The 19,834-nt window shown below is 38.4% G+C and overlaps 1 protein-coding gene across 2 annotated transcripts in view; it reads left to right on the forward strand.

Annotated features, from left to right (window-relative positions):
- The first annotated feature begins 8,729 nt into the window (after window positions 1-8,729).
- Window positions 8,730-19,834, forward strand: part of LOC137277365 (major facilitator superfamily domain-containing protein 12-like) — a 34,172-nt gene continuing 23,067 nt past the window's right edge. For both annotated transcript variants that reach the window (XM_067809065.1, XM_067809066.1), the window contains exons 1-3: window positions 8,730-8,878; window positions 17,241-17,575; window positions 18,567-18,774. In XM_067809065.1, coding sequence (XP_067665166.1) covers window positions 17,299-17,575; window positions 18,567-18,774 — 485 coding nt within the window. In that variant the 5' untranslated portion in view covers window positions 8,730-8,878; window positions 17,241-17,298. The remainder of the gene's footprint in view (window positions 8,879-17,240; window positions 17,576-18,566; window positions 18,775-19,834) is intronic.

The following is a 19,834-nucleotide window of genomic DNA, read 5'->3' on the forward strand; positions in this document are numbered from 1 at the left end:
CTGTATGAATATTGAATATAGACTCCGAGCTCAAGTTAGGTTGAGAATGGCACTTTTTGTCAACTGAATAACCATCTTGAGTTTGTTACAGGAATGAATGTTGGTGAATATGTGCTTATTTGAGAGGCATAATTAGCCATATGTCACCCCCGGCTTGTTCACATAATGATTGTCTGAGTGGCATCTCACTGAATGCTTTTTGCTGCATTGTCAATTCAGAGTTTAGTGAGGATTCTACGTGATCTCTTGAGAACAAATCTGAACTTATACAAGGTCTCGGTGATATTTAATTATATTTTGATGTATATAAAATCCCTGAAAATGAGCATGTGTATTTACAGTGTATGTTTATGCATCAAGAAATGGATTGGTGTTCATTATCTTCGGATGGACAGTGCAGCATTTGAGATACTACATCGTATTTGCATGGCCATTCAGCAAGCTGTTTCCTTATTTATTTTAATCTATTCATTCCTGTGTAAAAATGATTGATGAGGGTATTATGAGGTGTGAATACCCATACCTATGCAGATGGAATTGTTACCAAGTGTGTTGTACAATGAATGGTTTGTGTGTGTGTGTTCGTGTGCATGTGTGTGCACGTGTGTGAGAGAGAGAGAGAGAGAGAGAGTGTGAGTGAGAGAGAGTGGAGCTTCAGATGTGGTTTGTCTAGTTCCTTTACAACGTGGTCAGCAGCATTGTGTTATCACTAGTTGATGTGTCTGTGAATGTTTACCCTGTCCTCACTGTTTTATTGGAGTCAGCAGCTTTATCTACCATTTGCACATCCTGCATGTGCTATCGTGTTTGTCGTGATTCACAATTAGAGTGATTTGTGTCAGATATGTTGAACTTCATACCATGAATACAGGATAGCAGTTAGCATTAGCCAGCTGTCTAATGTTTAGTGTTTGGGATAGCAGTTAGCATTAGCCAGCTGTCTAATGTTTACTGTGTCTGGGATAGCAGTTAGCATGAGCCAGTTGTCTAATGTTTACTGTGTCTGGGATAGCAGTTAGCATTAGCCAGCTGTCTTATGTTTAGTGTTTGGGATAGCAGTTAGCATGAGCCAGTTGTCTAATGTTTTACTATGTCTGGGATAGCAGTTAGCATTAGCCAGTTGTCTAATGTTTACTGTGTCTGGGATAGCAGTTAACAATAGCCAGTTGTCTAATGTTTACTGTGTCTGGGATAGCAGGTAGCATTAGCCAGCTGTCTTATGTTTAGTGTTTGGGATAGCAGTTAGCATGAGCCAGTTGTCTAATGTTTACTATGTCTGGGATAGCAGTTAGCATTAGCCAGTCGTCTAATGTTTACTGTGTCTGGGATAGCAGTTAACATTAGCCAGTTGTCTAATGTTTACTGTGTCTGGGATAGCAGTTAGCATTAGCCAGTTGTCTTATGTTTAGTGTTTTGGATAGCAGTTAGCATGAGCCAGTTGTCTAATGTTTACTATGTCTGGGATAGCAGTTAGCATTAGCCAGTTGTCTAATGGTTACTGTTTCTGGGATAGCAGTTAGCACTAGCCAGTTGTCTAATGTTTACTGTTTCTGGGATAGCAGTTAGCACTAGCCAGTTGTCTAATGTTTACTGTGTCTGGGATAGCAGTTAGCATTAGCCAGCTGTCTAATGCTTAATGTGTCCTACAGTCTCATAGTACTTCAACCAATTTGCAGGATCTGCTAAATGTAACTTTTATTTAGAGAAGACACGTAAGCATTTCAGGTTATTAATTCCATTGACAGGTAATTGTGAGTTAGAAATGTATTCCAGTGGAACTCCTTAGAACATGAGGAATGTAACAAAGTCTGCTGTTATAAAATATGTGACCAAAGTATGATGGTTATCGTTGAGTTTATGCACAATGGTTGTTTTACATATTTTGTGTGTACAACATAGTTGTTTGAGTATCATTCAGTGAGAAGGAAGATAGCATGCTTTTTGTGTGTATGATGCTGACAACCAAGACATGTTTTCAACATTTAAGTGAATGATTTATTTGGTGTGCCAAACATCACCACAGGTCATGTATGTCAGGTTTGCGTTTGTTGTTATCTATTGGAGACTGATATACCACCAAACCATATTACCTTATTCTCAACCATGCAAAGATGTTTCCTTTCAGTTTACATTATGAAGCATGTTTTCTTTGTTGGGTTATGTGTTAGAGTCAACCAGTCATATTGTCCATATGTTTTGATGATAGTGCTCTGCAGTTTTGAAAGAAAACCTGTTATTGTTACTTTTTTGTGTGACCTCTAGATAGACCCTTTTTTTGTCACAAGGGATGAAGTTTTGAATGAATTTTTCCAATTTGTTAGTTTTCCCTTCAGATCAAGTTTGATGAAAAGTATTGTAAATGGCTAATGGTTTTGTACATCTTTGTAAAACCAGATTTGTTTCAAGATTAACATTGACAACTCCACTTTGAGCTGATCACGGTTCTGTTGTGCCAGGTACTGAGAACAGCAGTGTTGTGCACTAGACTATTCTGTCTTCCACTACAGTGACCTGTATACCTCCATTAATAATCTCAGTTATCAACTTCCTACTTCAGTTCCTAGCTGTATTCTATCTTTTATACACACAGCGGTGCTTACTGACTCTAACTGAAGTGTAGTGTCATGGCAATTCGATTTTTTCGTTACATGTTCGACTCCATTGATATCCTGTCTGTAAACCTTGCACATAGACAGCTGAAAGGTTGCATGTGCCATGTAACTGTTAAACTCACCCAGCCTCATAGAGCTGATGGGGTCCTCTTGTGACATGGCCATATACTACTCAAAGTTAAGAACACATGATTCTGTCATTTGACTACAATTATGATGTGACTGTTAAACTATTGTAATGTGAAAGAAGCTGAGATCTTTAACTTCTTTTGAGTAGTGTGTGGGGTAGTACTTGTTGGAAACTGATGCACATAAGTAAATATCAGTATTTAAGTGATATTTCTGGGACATTTTATGTTTGACTTCTCTTATGTTTCTAGTTTGCACAGCTATATTTTTACGCTAAATTATTCATCTGATTAGAATAGGCACTGCCACAGTGTTCTCTACAAAAGCATTATTTATTTGATTGATTGCCAGTTTATCTATGTTAGGCATTTAGGCATAGCACAAGACTAAGCCAGTGGAGCCAGTGGAGCCAGAGAGACCTTGGTAATATTTTTGTCCGCCTGGTACAGCAGTGTTCAGCATTTGACTGTATTGTGAGAACTGTGACAATGTGTACAGCAGTGTATCAGGATAGGAAGGTGCTGTGTCTGGAAGCAGTTTGAGCAGACGGAAGCAACTGCCCATCTGTCATAAACTGTATCATGTCAAAGTCCTTACAGTGTACTCATCTTTCACCACGTTTCTTCACAGCGTGTCTGCCAGACAGTTACAGGCAATCATATATCTACACTTTTATATGATTGACGGTATCCACTGCCTGGTCTGTAACTCATCCTCGTTCTGTAGATGATGTTCCTGACAGGCTTGGTCAGTGCATTTTTTTATCTGATATGTCCAGATGTATCCTTTGTGTTTTGAACTATGATATTTTCAAACCTTGACAACACTTGCTTTATACATCCTTTCTTTTTGCTGAAATGTGTTGCAGCTAAATAGGAGATGAATTTGATATACTGGTAATGTTTTGTTCCTGATCACTTGTAGTGAGAACTGCGACAGGGCTGACTCATCCCATGTCCGAGTTATTCTGCTTTGTGTGGCTGCACTGTCCTTTGGCATAATACCCTTGAAGCATGTATTAGAACATGTCACAGAAGGATAATAATATTCAAATACACTTTAAGGATGCATTTGACAATAAGTGCATTTGTATTGCTGAAATGAACTAAAATACAGAAGTGAATACTAGCATATTTAGTTTAGTATTTAGGTAAGATAACCCAACAAGCATTTAGCAGATGAACACATAGAGCTATTTTAATTTTGTTTAATACCTCTGATTATGCAACACAGTATGTTTATCTCTATTCTGCCATAAGCATATTAAGTTTTAAGCAAACAAAGAGAAAAAAATACTGTGTGGGAAAATCAGAGGTAGAAGCATGATTATATACCTCTGAATGACCTTTAATTAACCAATCACAATCCAGTATTTGCTGAAGTCATAGGAGAATTGGTGATGGAAACAGCTTTGAGGAAGTATTTTAATTTATGTTGTTGTTTTTTCAAATTTTGTAACTTTTGCACCTATTATCATTGCCTGTGGAATATGTGCTTGCTTGTGAGAATTATTTGATACCACCATATGAACATGTTGTAATTCAGCTGAAGACAGTACCTCCATTCAACACCTTTGCTGACAGTATCACTGTCTAAGATGTCTGAAGTGGTATGTGATGCATATGTAAACTGCTATTTAAGACTTGTATTGGTTAAGGTAGAAGTTTCATTCCAGGGCTCACCCAATTACAGCCGTTAGATCATAAATCTATGGTGGCATTATGGGTGTTTTGATAGTCTTGGCACAAATTTCAAGTTATGGGACACATATTTGATTCACTCCTGCTTGCTGACAAGTGATTATAATGGATTGATGCAATTAATGACTCGCTTACTTACAAAGTTCCCTTTGCTATTGTTTGATAAACATGACCCTTATCCTCAAAAAACAGTAGAAATAGACTCATGCTTGCCACATGGCATTGAGTAATACATGATATTGAGTCATGTTAAGTTCCTAAAGCACTGCAGACAAATCCTTCGCTGCCAATATTGTTTCATCACCACTCCTGTCACTGCTCAATTTTGGTAGCGATGGTTGAATATCTGTCTTTGGAAAAGTGTGCATAATTTCAGATACTGATACTGCTGTGTCCCACCTTAACAGTTAATGGATGCCAGTTCCTTTCCCAAAGAGTGATCAGTTCCATGGTAGCATATTCATGTTTCCCAGATCCACAATATGCTATGTGTTGTCTGAACCTATGTTAGGACCCTTTAGCAAGCACTTCATCAATGTTTGCATGGCTTGATAGGACATCCTGGTGAATCACATTCTCAATGATACATCTTGTTTCCTGTGTGTGTGTTGTTCAAAGCTGTGTTTGGGTGTTGAATGAGACAGGTGCACCTGGTGGTTCATCCCTCTACCATGTTAGCAATGTCCTCATACTTCTCTGTTGGTTGATTGTACAGGCCTGGTATTTTATATGTCCTTTTTTCAATTCAAAACATGTTGTCAAACCATACTTACATTACATTGCATGTAATGTATATAATATATAAATCTCAAGAATAAAGTTGTCAGAAAAGTGCAGTTCAGTTTTTACTATTTATGTGATTATGGCACTTAATAAATATCCAGGGGAAGTCAAATATCACATGACTAAATGACTGAAGCAGGATGATTTTATTGTATACATGTACTGTTTTCCTACCACTGCTTCCAGCAATCTCAGGTATTGGGTAATGATTCAGTTTCTAAAAGGTTTTAAAATATCCAGAATTCGAACAAAATGTCCCCAAACTGGATGCATGACTAATTTTTGAGTGACGACCAGTGTTACAATAAGAAATACTTTTCAGAAGACCTGTTTGAAGTATTTCTTTCATAGTGAAGAAAAATTATTAGTACTGAAAGGTATCTATAGCACTTGAAGTAATGATAAAAGATAGGATGAAGTACATGTGAGTTTTTTGCTGGATATCTGGAGCAGTGGCCATGCACAATTCACAATGTGATCACATGCCACTATCTCGAGTGTCCACATGTCTTACACTCACTGGTACGCACATGATATGGTTCCAAATGACAGCACGCCACTTTCATTGAAGACCGAGGAGTCGTTGTTCAGTGTCGTGATCGCTGATGACTTAACATAACAAATCTCACTGATGTTCAGTCGGACTGATGGATTCTTGCCCTTATAACGGAGGACTAAGGTATTACCTCTGCATCTCCCAAGAAACCAGAGGGTAGTTGGTTCGATCCCATCTTGAAACAGTTATTGATCGTTATATGGTGTACCGCCAATGCCAGCTATGAATTTTATCTGCTTTTCAGACTATGGAACAATGCATTTTATCATTTATAACTAATTGTTCTGGATAAAAAAACGACATTTTTAATCATTAGTAGGATCACAGTATATGCTCGCTAAAGCACAAATTATACATGATAGGTTTTATGTATTAAAGGTGCTAGTACAAAGGTAATCATATAGGATTTATATGTTGGAGGATCGTAGTCCGACATAAATGGATGGCCATGTCATTTTCTGCACGTACCTTTATGTAAACACACACGTTTACTTGATCTGCAACATGAGGAAATGAATTCGCAGATTCAGGAGAGAGAGAGCGAGAGAGGTTTTAATGACTGATTACCACACACTAAGGAACACGAGTCACTAATGTTGAGGTTGCCCTGTTGAAAGACAAATCACATACACATGCCTCATGTGGCAGTGGGGTGTATACATGGTGGGGCGAGTCGTGGGTTGGGGGAGATGGGAGTGCGGTAAAGTTGCTGACGCATAGTGTAGTGCACTGACTGTCACAGAGACAATACAGGCACAGAGTTTTCGTGTGATGCCAGATCATGCTGTCTCAGGACCTCTGATGCTCTGGAGATACCTACCCGGGAGATAACACGTGTTATCCACCTCAGATAACTCAAGTAGGTGTGTCACATGTAGGTGTGTCATGCGCACCAATCACAAGACAAAACTGTCGCTGAAGGCTCAAGTCTTCTATTCACGGTGAAGATCGTCTCTTGTCTCACTTCCAGCCCACGTGGAAAACTGGTACGTTGCCGTAGTTGTGTGTGCCACCTGTTTCACTTAATTGATTGAGGTAATGTAGGAATCTACTCAACTCCATGTTAGTACACGGACTATTGGTGGCTATGTGATTATACAAAGACAACACCTCTGGGCCTAGATTTTCGAAGCTCTTAGCGCTAAGGTAGTCAGTCGTAAGTTAACAGCAGTGTGTGGCACGTACGACGATCTTAACGCCGAGGGCTTCGAAAATCAAGGTACAGATGAACCTACGTCTCTCTCTCTCTCTCTCTCTCTCTCTCTCTCTCTCTCTCTCTCTCTCTCTCTCTCTCTCTCTCTCTCTCTCTCTCTCTCTCTCTCTCTCTCTCTCTCTCTCTCTCTCTCTCTCTCTCTCTCTCTCTCTCATCGACATCGACTCTTGGGAACTTCCTTTCCGCTATCACAATATGATGCTGAAACTCTGGCGTGATTTGTATATGCTTAATTCTTAACTTCGTTTCAGGTATCGATATCATCAACCAAAAAAACTTATTCCATTTCAGTTGTAATACAGGCCTATTAAGGTAAATGTGCTATCGGTTAGAGAGTGTTGGCATACATCCATTGTGCATTTAGTTGTACCTATCTGTATAGCGTAACTTTACACTGGGAATATAGCTTTGTGAGATTGTGTTTTGTTTCAGCTCTGAATACTTCCTTGCCATATCATAAGTCTATAAACAATAAATAGATTAAAGTAAAATGGAACCTGTTTTCAGTAAATCCGTGCTTACAAAGACAATAAACGATACCGACATCTGCATTCACATATCTAGTTCTGGTGAGTGTACATAATTTATACAGTCAACACCCGCTCTGATGAAAACACATCATCTGGGCTTGTTTCTGGACAGATTATTTTGTATTCATCAAATTTTCGTAATAAAGTAGTTCAGCTTACATCTGATCAACTTAATATAATACAAAAATAACCGCGACCGCGGTAAAATTAACTAACGTTAAATATATAGTGATATGTGCGGGCGTTCTCATATTGAAACCATGGAAACGTACTTGACAAACATGAATATAAACGAACCATATCAATTTCATTTTTGAAACTTTGACTAATTGTAGTGTCGTGAAGATTGTTTATGCATATGTGCACATAGGTAATATAGTCTATTAATGGCATTCACATATGTGATCGAGCGGAGGGGTAGCCGAGTTTGTGGTCAAAGCGTTCGCTGTTAACGCCGAAGAATCCGGTTTGATTCCTCACACAGGTACAATGTGTAAACCCATTTCTTGGTGTCCCCCACCGTGATATTGCTGGGATATTGCTAGAAGATGTATAAAACCAAACTCGCTAAACCATGCAATCACCTTTGGTAACATTAATACATTGTTTGGTGTGTAAGCGCATTATAAGGTAACACTTTCAATTTCATTACAAATAATGCCTGGTAGTCATGTGTGTGTATACTGACAATATTTTTGTACAGGTTTACAAGATATATTCTTCTCTCTGCCTATTGTCCTTGAGGCAGATTTCCAATTTTCCACTAACATACTGGAAAATAGTCCATTTGTAATAGGGCTTTCGGTGAATTTGTGTACACTTAAATTTCAGTCTCCACTCCAATTTAAGTATGTAACTCAAACTGCATTCGAGGAAACTGGAAAGTTTACGCCAACACAGCCATTTTAACCAACCGGGTACTCGTTCAAGGTGGGTGAACAGAACGCTATACTTCCATTATACAAATCCATTCACTGTGCCAGGGAACGCGTTTGAACTGTGAAACTCTCAATGAAAACATTATTCTATCCCGTTAATACTTCCGTTTCAAATACTTTAGCCTACAAATTTATTTCCGACATCAGCGCATATCATTTTATCTCTCGGTAAACGAGAATTACATGACAGAAGGCTTCCTGACAGATTTGTTTTGTCAACTACGCACGGTATCACGTGCTAAGTCACATGACCTAGCCATGTGACTTTGTTGTGGGAGTCCGCCCCGTGACAGAAGGATAAGATGTAATTTTAGTCATAAGAATGCACGTGACAGGTACACATGGCGTCTGTGTTTGACATTGACAGGATACTACAAATCTCACTATCCTCGATCAGTATGTGAATCCTAATTCCACGTAAGTACGCACGACATCTTGTTTCAATCGTTCATCTGACATGTTCGCTTCTTGTGTTAAAGGGGCACTGATGCGGAGCGAATAATGCTTCTCGCTAACGGTCTAATTACGAAAGCAGACCGCAAATTGGTCAGCGCCCACTCCTTCGACCGTGACGGACAAAGGAACTGGGCTCCTGTCCATATTAGCAAAATTTCTTCACTTAAACAGTCAGGAGGCCGGATGCCCATCACATGCCATTTGTTTAAAAATATCCATGGTATTCCTTGTCTGATCGTAACCATATATCCCAGCAGTGTAGTTCTTTTCAGATGCTTGGATGGTATACTTACTGATCCAATTTGATCCTATTTCTGTGTTTTTAACCTCGATATTTAATCATGTTACATGAAAATATGATGTCTACAGGCACGTAGCAAGCCATTTGTTTCAGTACGGAAGATTGCAAAGCTTTATATTTAGGTAGTTTTGAGTGTTGGTTGAGCTGTGATAGCAAATAGCATACGTAAATTTTGGTAGCTATGGTAGCTACAATGGTTTATTATTTATGATAATAAAACACACAGTTGATTTATTTGAATTCGTAAACAAAAAAACGATGACCTTGGCTTTGGTAGAGAAATCTGAAAATTTTCTGACGTAAAAAAAACCCTTATTTCACTTATTTACCCAAGTACACAGCAAATGCCTGTGTGTATTCCTTATGTAACGAAATTCCGTTGGTATCCTCAAAACAGTTTCGGCCCATAAGTGTTTTCAGGCTGCATGCGACACAGAGATTACATCTTCCTTGCTGTAACTCGCGTTTGATGGTGTAAACCTACAAGTGTTATTTGTCATCATTCTCTTGATGGTCAATTCATCAATTTATAACAGGTATAATTAGTAGCAACACCACTTCGGTTACTCAACAAAGGTTCCCATTTGGCATTTCTCCTGTCTGGAGTAAATACTCAACATTATAAATTAAGGTCTGTAATGGCAAATGTATTGTATGTTATGTAATATGTGCATGTAAGTGATGCAAGAGGGTTTATCAGCTGAGTTACAAAAACAAACATCGATCAAAGGATTAACCGATAACACACTGACTGATTAATTACTTTTGTTCTTCTAGCGGATTTGTCAAAAGGCAGTGTGTGTATATGACTACACCCTGTCGTAAAGTGTGAGTGCAAAAACAACATCCTCCCTTCAAAGAATTAACCACCCTTGCGTTGATTGATTGATTGCTCAATATTGGTCAACTAAATTACTTAGAATAGTGGACATCATACAATTAGTTGCCAGGTGTGCTATCTTGGGAGACCAATGAGAGGTTTATCTAGTTTTCACCAACGAAAGACGTGAAACGATGTGTTACTTTTTCGCAAATGAGACAGTTGTAAGACACGCGACACAGAGCATGATTATTTACCAGCTGCAGATGAATGGAATACGATTTCTTTTACGTGGATATTGATGGATACATTCTTGAACAAGGTAGTAGCCTGACACTGTTGCTATAAAATTAGTCTGTTTTACGTTCATTATTTGCATTTTGTTTTAATTTATTTGTTGTAGCATTCAGCAGAATCTGTATGACAGAAAACACACACTAGATCGCGTATGTGTGTGAAATAGGATCCACATTGGCAATCTATACAATGTATAAATGTTGCTGTTATGTTAGAAATTTACTATGAGTATAAGCAAATCGTGTGTTCTTTTATCAATTTTCAGAATCATACAAATATGACAATAAACTAATTAGGGTTATGAGACAAAATATAGAGACGTACATTGGCTTCGTTATTTTTCCGTCCTAATAGTTTTTTACCATCTCTACCACTGGCAGATGATTAACCTTCAAAGTGTTTCATTTGTTTTCATAATACATTTGTAATGAAGTACAATTGACTTCACCTCAGTTTATATGTCTATAATTAAACTATCAATTGCGCTTACGGACTGCGCAGCAGAGGTCACGAACCAGTCACGAATTCTGGGATATCATCCGGGTGCTCACGGGAGAAAAACAATAACAAAAGTTTACACCAGTCCACGGAAAATGCTCCGCATCAGTGCCCCTTTAACTGGTCCTTGTTTACAATGCACATCTGCTTCTTTCAGTCGGTATGAGGAAATGTAATCGATGTCTTATATACGATTAATTGATTATGTCATTTTCTTTGCTTGTGTTTTAAAACTGCAACGATTTTGAACTCGGGTCTACATTTACACTATGATGATGATGCAGGGTATGTTTATAATTTCTACAAGATCGATTCAATACTCCCAACATATACCTCCCTTGTATGTGTTGATTTGATTACTGACTTAGGCGTGTGTAATTTTACACTTTTATACTATCAATGGATGTGAACTAGTGTAGGTTTGGAAACTTCCACTAATTTTCGTAAATTAGTTTTTAAGCAGCTTTTTGCCTTTCAATGGTTGCAGTTAATTGATGATCTATTTGATAGACACATGTGCAGAAACATTTAAACAGCAAATATTTGTAGACATGTTTCACTTATTAATGATCGCACAGGTGGTTAATGTTCAGGTACTCAGGTGTAGCTGCCAGACTACAGACTGTGAATGTGGTTTACTCATAAATTACTGGTCAGATGCACTATATGGCTGTTGCTAAACTGCTAAACTGCTAAACTGCTAAACTGCTAAACTGCTAAACTATACAACCATGTGAATGGTTTAGTTTACGGGTACTCTGTGTAAAGTTGCCTGCCGGTCAGCAGGAAATTTCAGATCATGTTAGTAGTTCTCATAGTCTTGGTCTCAGTTTACAGTCCCCTCCATCCACACATTTTTATCAGTCCATAATCCTGCCAGATTTAAAAGTGTGTTATAACTTAACAAGTCAAAGAGAGTGATATTTTCAAAATGACCCCATAAAAATTCACTAGCCATTTGGGTCAGTGACTGTGGAGCTTTACTGGCCTGACTAGCATTTTCCTAGCCATGGACTGTGGTATACTAAATGGGCCAGTCGCTATTTCACGTCACTCTCATAAATACCATCATCTTCATTTCTGAAAATTGATGCATGATTACTGCAGCCTGGTAAGTCAACTGTTTGAATCTTGAGTATACAGAGTAAATTCAGATATGAATGCCTGTTTCAGCTGTTAAGTTGTGGTGTAGAGGCTTTTGACTTGTGTGATTTCTGCATGATAATAATTATATATAGTGTTGGCACTTCTGAGATCTTTTTATCATAACCATTAGTACATTGTTTATACTCAGGTTGCAACCATGCCGTACTATGTTGTACATGTAGACCTGACATAATATTATACTTGCAAGCAAGCATCTGGGTGTCAATACACAATGGCCTTCTGGAAAGTGGCCAAATGTAAGACCCAATGTAACTTATGTTATATGTATTTGGAATTACATTTTGCCATTAGGAAACAGTCTAAGTAAACATATTTCTGTATTATTCGCTACCCTGCTGTACTGAGTCTAACCACAGGCAAACTGTAGCGCAAATGTGGTTGCGCAGCGTAGAGAAAATGACCAGTCTTAATATATGCGAGCAAATGTTGGCAACACACTTCCCTCGCTTTGGTTCAAAAAGTATTTTTCGTGTCAAATAAAATATTGCCACCATCAAAGGTACACTCCCATTTCTTCACTAGGTTGTGCTCTCCAATTTCCATGTAATTACTCATGTGAAATATGTTTTATTCAACATTTTAAGCACTACTCGTGGTATTCAGTTTGTTCTTCGCCTCCATTACTCCTGCCAGCTTCCAGTTCAGCGGAGTGAAGGAACAAGAATATGCAGAAATTATAAAGATATACCATATTGCCTAATTTTATCATGATTCTGTTGGAATGTATTTGTCTTAAGTGTCGGAGTTGTTGTTAGATCTTTTGTAACATTTATTCTACAATAAACACACTTCTGGCGTAGTGGGCGTATGAAGCATGGGAGGTAACTCTTTATGTATTCCATAGAGAATAATAACTTGTTCCATCACTGATTTGAACAGGAAGCTGGCAGGGGTAATGGAGGCGAAGAACGGTCTGATGTACCACGAGTGGCGCTTAAAATGTTGAATAAAACATATTTCACATGAGTAATTGTTAAATATGGCGTTGGAAATCTGAGATCACAACCTAGTCAGGAATTTGGAGTGTACCTTTGATGGTGGCGATGTTTTATTTCGACATGAAAAATACTTTTTGAACTGAAGCGAGGGAAGTGTGTTGCCAACCTTTGCTCGCATATATGAAGACTAGTCATATTCTCTACGCTGCGCAACCCCACTTGCATTACAGTATGCCTGTGGTCGAACAAACCCAAGTAGAAGGTCGCGTCATCTAACATTTGAGCAACATAATGCGATAATGTGAGATTGCTGAACAGATTTAACCAATCAGACAGCAGCTACTGTTTAGGGTTCGGGGCTTATAAACTTCCCTCGTTACTGACACAAATCTCTAACAAATGTAAATCCGTATGAAAAAACCCAGATATTTTACCTGCAGTATGTACGCTTAGCGTTTTTGATGACATGGTTACCATTAGTTAATATTTCCGCAAGCTAACATCTTTGGATATTGACTAAAATGCAATTTTCAGCAACTGTATACTCACTGTTGTGGCATGCTCCATGTGCATCAGTCAGAAGCAATCAGCATCTGGAATCATTCGGGTACAAACTTTTTTGAGGTAAAAGTTCAAAAGGTATGTGCGAATGTCAGTTTTTGCAATTTGGTAAGCTGTGTCCTGATTGGTCAGTTGAAAAGGTTAGCTGATACAACTTTCTGCTGCGGTTTGTTAGACTCAGTGTAAGCTGTGGAATGAATAGTACTTAGCCTGATTTTATTTAGACTGTCAAGGAAAGTACATATTCTAGTATATTTTGGATTGACTCCGTTCAAAGATTTTGAACCCACAATGTAAGACAGATTGCGGCTCCTAATTGCCTGCATACAAAATAAGGGATCTAAGTGGTTTAACCTAACTGTGTCCACTCCCTAAAAGTTGTTTTAAGGATTAAATCAGACTGTAGCCTATTAGTTCTATGTATTGGTTCGGACCACACATTTTAGTCCAGAGACAATACCTGCATACAAAGTCAGTAATCTATCCGACACATCGTCCACAGCTTGCACCAGTATGGAAGTCTTTGATTATGGGGATTATGTTTTAGCATTTAGCTAAGGCCAACCTTGTCATAACATAAATGTAGAATGTCAGAGATTAGGGGTCCTGTCATTTAAGGATCAACCTTAACCATAAATCATGAAAGGGATGTGGGCTGTGTAGGGCATCAGTTTAGGTAAGGGTAGAGTGGGATACGGGCTGTGTAGGGCATCAGTTTAGGTCAGGGTAGAGTGGGATACGGGCTGTGTAGGGCATCAGTTTAGGTCAGGGTAGAGTGGGATACGGGCTGTGTAGGGCATCAGTTTAGGTCAGGGTAGAGTGGGATATGGGCTGTGTAGGGCATCAGTTTAGGTCAGGGTAGAGTGGGATGTGGGCTGTGTAGGGCATCAGTTTAGGTCAGGGTAGAGTGGGATATGGGCTGTGTAGGGCATCAGTTTAGGTCAGGGTAGAGTGGGATACGGGCTGTGTAGGGCATCAGTTTAGGTCAGGGTAGAAATTCAACTGTTGCAGTTTTGCTTTACTTTTACCATACTTTTGTTTTCATGATGTTTTTATTGCTCTCAAGGGTGAATCATTAAACATGAATTCACATTTTTAGAGTTTGTAAGATTGAGTTTGAAATTAAACAAATTCACATTTTCATTATTATGTTGGGAATATAGATCTCAGTTTTGTGTCATGACTTTGGTCTATTATTTCCAATTGCAATGAACTTTGCAAAGCATACATACATTTTTGGATTGTGTTTGTTAATCCACATAAATGGATATATTTTGTTGCAATTAGGATAATATGGTATAATAATATATCTGTGTATAATGTTCCAAACCAAGCAAGGTATTTTGTTATTTTATTTGTGTTCTCAATATAATTTTTCATCCAGACTTCAAGTTCATTCCAGAATGTTTGTGTTTCTCTACAGTCCCAATAAACATGACAAATATTTTCATTCAGTTCAATACAAAAACAGCAAACAGATTTGTCAACAAGTTTCTTTAAATAGTTCATTTCTAGTGTAGATAATATCATATGGAAACTTGTTTTGGTAATCAAGTAGTTTGACATCTTTCAAACCACTATTCCTTGAAAGGAACATTAGCAAAAGATTCTTGCAATTTAAGGTAACATCTTAGGTAAACCTCATTTGGAAATCAAGGTGTCATAAAAATTCTAGAGACTTTGCATGATTTCAGTAAAGGCAAATGACATTCAGTTCTCAATAAATCAAAGACTTTGAAATTTCTAGAGTGCCTAATGGTATATTTCCGAGAATCAGGTGGTATACCATGCAAATAGTCCAGGTATGTGCCTTTAAAGCCTTGCATATCCTTCAACTTGTCCAAGGATAAGAAACAAGTTTTGTCACACAGGTCCTTAATTGTGAAAATGACTTTACTTGTACTTTACCCTACTTGATCCTGATTATGGCCCACTTCTTGACTGTCAGGTTTAACATGTGTTATACATGAGACTGTACACTAATATTGGCCAGGCCTTATCACTCACATAGCTCGTATATCTACACAAATGTCATCTCTACTTCTGTCACAAATTGGTGTCACAAAAACACCCAAATGGAACTAATTTGAATATACTGAAAAAAGTAGCTGATCTTTAAATAAATAATATCTTGTGAAAACATTGAGGAAATTACAGAATTCCTTTCAAATGAACACTGTGAGTTTCATTTAAAGTTTAAACAACTGATAAATAGTTGACACATTCCATGTATTTTGTAGACAACCCTTTTGAGATTTACATTGATCATGCTGTCAGTATTGATGACAAATGTATTGTTTACAGTAGGAAATGACACGTTCAGTACAGCAGTGAGAGAGTCTTGAAGTATCGTTTTATGATAATGATGAATCATTGGTCCACTTGTTAAAACATTAGTGCAGCAGAACAGGATACTTGCACACTTCATGTTTTATTATGGATATATTGGAAGCTTATTGAAGCATTCAGAAGCTTTCCATATTTCCTCAGTTAAATGGAGTAACATGAGTTCTATGGTGGGTGGTACATATGAAGAGATTTGACTTATGACATTCAGTCTAGACTGACATTCACTGTCACCAAAATGAAGTTATGACAGATTCCGAAAAAATAGGTTCAAATGAAACCCCGAACAATACATGACTTGTCCACAAGACTTGAGTTTGATTCTCATGTGGTGTGTGTGTACAAACACAGGTTGTAAATCAGTTGAAGTTAAGTAGTACTGGTTGTTGCATAGGGGACGATGTTTGTTAGCTTGAATCCTGAATCCAATCCTGCCCCATAGTGAACCACATGCACCAAATATGATTGTACCTTTGGCAGGTGACTTGAAAAAACCTTTGTTCACCCTGTAGTAAATGGGTACCTGGTGGGATCAGATGGTCACATGAGTGTTGACCCTGTAGTGCCCCACAGGCAGTTTGGGCTGTGGTGAACACTCATCCACTGACTTGGGTTTTAGTGTTAGTGCTCTGAGCACAATGTTCAAGTATGGAAAATGTGCAGTATTCCAGAAATACTGCTGTTATCATAGTCACATTTCAGTGTATCCTGTAGGTCAGACATATGTCTGAAAGAAAGAAATGTCTGGGAGGTTGACCAGTATTCCTGACAAACAACTTGCAGGTATTAACATGGTGTATGCGTCCTGTGTTAAGTTTTACCTAAAATGAAAGAAACATTATTCATTTAATGGCAAATGCAATATATTTGTCCAACCGATTCAAAACCGACTTTACACCTGATTAAATTGTTTGTCACTGGCACTCTCTATCTCACTTATTTCAGACATGGCTAATATATGCAGGCTTTCCTATCTGTCGGAATAAAAAGACCACAAATTGGAACAATTAACATGATTATTGAGCATAGAACAATTGATTGCGTTCCATAGCTCACAAATATGAAAACAAAGCAATAATGATGATATTGGAAACCCCGATCTCACATCACAGGTTTACATGATGTTAAGTGATTTGTCAGAAAACATCAAAACTGAAATGTTGAAATGGTTGTGATGCTTTAAGTGTAATTGGATACTAGTAGGATATGGGCACAGATGTTTCCATCAAGACACTCATGAATTATCTGTCTGATGCCCAGTGTGACATTTCTATCCCTTCTAATTCCTCACTCAGTGATGATGGCTATATCTGGTCATCAAAAGAAATGAGAATGAGGTTTGTTTTGATACAGATGAATCAAACTTATGTGATGTGTGTGTGTGATATTTTCCAGAAGTAAACAGTAAGAGGACGTACAATCTCATCCTTTGTGTCGAGTGCAGAAAGTCAGGATGGCAGACTTAAAAAATGAAGCACCCAAGATGTCCTTTGTGTCACGCCTTTCCTATGGAGTGGGTCATGTTTTGAATGACCTGACAGCCTCAATGTGGTTCAGCTACCTACTTATCTACCTCCACCAGGTGAAGAACTTCAACAATAAGTTGGCAGGGGACTTGATGTTGATTGGTCAGGTCAGCGATGCACTTGCCACCCCTTTCATAGGCTATGAATCTGATAGAACAAAAGGGGTCTGCAAAATGGGAAAGAGGAAATCCTGGCACTTAGTTGGTGAGTATTTGGCTTCGTATTTTTCGTGGACACATTCCGATTCCCATGATTCAAACTACAAACCTTCAGATCTGAGGATGTACACAACTTGGGAACCTATAAAGTGGCTGTAAAACTTTCATATCCCATGATGGGACCTGACCCACACATCTTCTGTTTCGGACACCTTTTCCACACAACAAAAGAGTTTATTCTCATCAGAAATCAGTCATAGTGATTATAAGTTCTGCTAAAATATTCAAATGTTGTTTGGTGTCGAGTATCAGTGACCTCACTAGCAGCTAGTACCAAACAAAACCCACTTTCTTTACATTTTTCTCCAATGGCGGATCGCTACAGTGTGTACTGCATGTGAGAAACTTCCACTTCAAGCGAAACTCATGGTAACTTCGAAAAGATATGTTGACAAAACAAATGGTCATCACATATTACATGTATTGTGTTTATAGTCATGTCTGTCAAAAACATGGATATCTTCCTTAAATTATGATGAGAGAAAACAAAACACAATGCCTGTATTTGATACTAACCTTGGAGAATTGACTTAATATTATTAGAACAAACCTTACTGGCACATCTGATGTAGACACTTTTTAAAGTCAAAGCCGAGTGAAGCTTACATTGAAATAAGTGCAGTTTTGGATCATGTTAGTTTCACGTGAACTCTTGACAAATCCACTAAACTGGGAAATACCCCTATAACAACATTAACCATGGAGTTAATTAGACTATGATGTAGCTCTACATTAGGTACTTAATAATGTCTATATTCTAAGCTGTCTTAGTCCTATGCTGTTTAATTTCAAATGTATTAAAGTTAACAGCCTTCCTGTTGTTTTATGCATCTATGCTGACATTGTTGACTATGATAAATGTGTTTGCTTGATATTTTGAGATTTTATTTACCCGTAATTTCATGAAAATGATGTCTGGAAGATGCATTATCTCTCTTGGAAGGTAGCTGTCTTACTGGCTGTCTGTTTCCCTGCAGGTACTTTGTGTGTGGCTTGTAGTTTCCCCTTCCTGTTTATTGGTTGCATCACCTGTAATCATGCTCCGGACTGGGCCCAGTTTGTGTATTTTGTCCCCTTTGTGGTCATCTTCCAATTCGGATGGGCATCGACACAAATCTCTCATCTCTCACTCATCCCTGATCTGACACCAAACGAAAGTGAAAGAGTGGGATTGAATGGGTTACGGTAAGTGTTTCCAGTGCATGAGCGGGGAAATAACCTTAAAAAGAAAGAAAAAGATCTCAAACTAGACAAAAGCTAAGTTAAGATTTTCGTGTGTCTGTAAGCAAATGCTTATTACCTGTGGTGTGGGTGTGTCTGTCTCTGTCCAGTGTTAATGAAGAACTGAACCTGTGGTGTGTGTGTGCCCATCTCTGTCCAATGTTAATGAAGAACTGAACCTGTGGTGTGTGTGTGTGCCCATCTCTGTCCAATGTTTATGAAGAACTGAACCTGTGGTGTGTTTGTGCCCATCTCTGTCCAGTGTTAATGAAGAACTGAACCTGTGGTGTGTGTGTGCCCATCTCTGTCCAATGTTAATGAAGAACTGAACCTGTGGTGTGTGTGCCCATCTCTGTCCAGTGTTAATGAAGAACTGAACCTGTGGTGTGTGTGTGCACATCTCTGTCCAATGTTTATGAAGAATTGAACTTGTGGTGTGTGTGTGCCCATCTCTGTCCAGTGTTAATGAAGAACTGAACCTGTGGTGTGTGTGTGCCCATCTCTGTCCAATGTTAATGAAGAACTGAACCTGTGGTGTGTGTGTGCACATCTCTGTCCAATGTTTATGAAGAACTGAACCTGTGGTGTGTGTGCACATCTCTGTCCAATGTTTATGAAGAACTGAACCTGTGGTGTGTGTGTGCCCATCTCTGTCCAGTGTTAATAAAGAACTGAACCTGTGGTGTGTTTGTGCCCATCTCTGTCCAATGTTTATGAAGAACTGAACCTGTGGTGTGTGTGTGCCCATCTCTGTCCAGTGTTTATGAAGAACTGAACCTGTGGTGTGTTTGTGCCCATCTCTGTCCAATGTTTATGAAGAACTGAACCTGTGGTGTGTTTGTGCCCATCTCTGTCCAATGTTTATGAAGAATTAACCTGTGGTGTGTGTGTGCCCATCTCTGTCCAATGTTTATGAAGAATTGAACCTGTGGTGTGTTTGTGCCCATCTCTGTCCAATGTTTATGAAGAATTAACCTGTGGTGTGTTTCTGCCCATCTCTGTCCAATGTTTATGAAGAATTAAC

The sequence above is a fragment of the Haliotis asinina genome, chromosome 3, assembly GCF_037392515.1.
Source record: "Haliotis asinina isolate JCU_RB_2024 chromosome 3, JCU_Hal_asi_v2, whole genome shotgun sequence".
NCBI lineage: Eukaryota > Metazoa > Mollusca > Gastropoda > Lepetellida > Haliotidae > Haliotis > Haliotis asinina.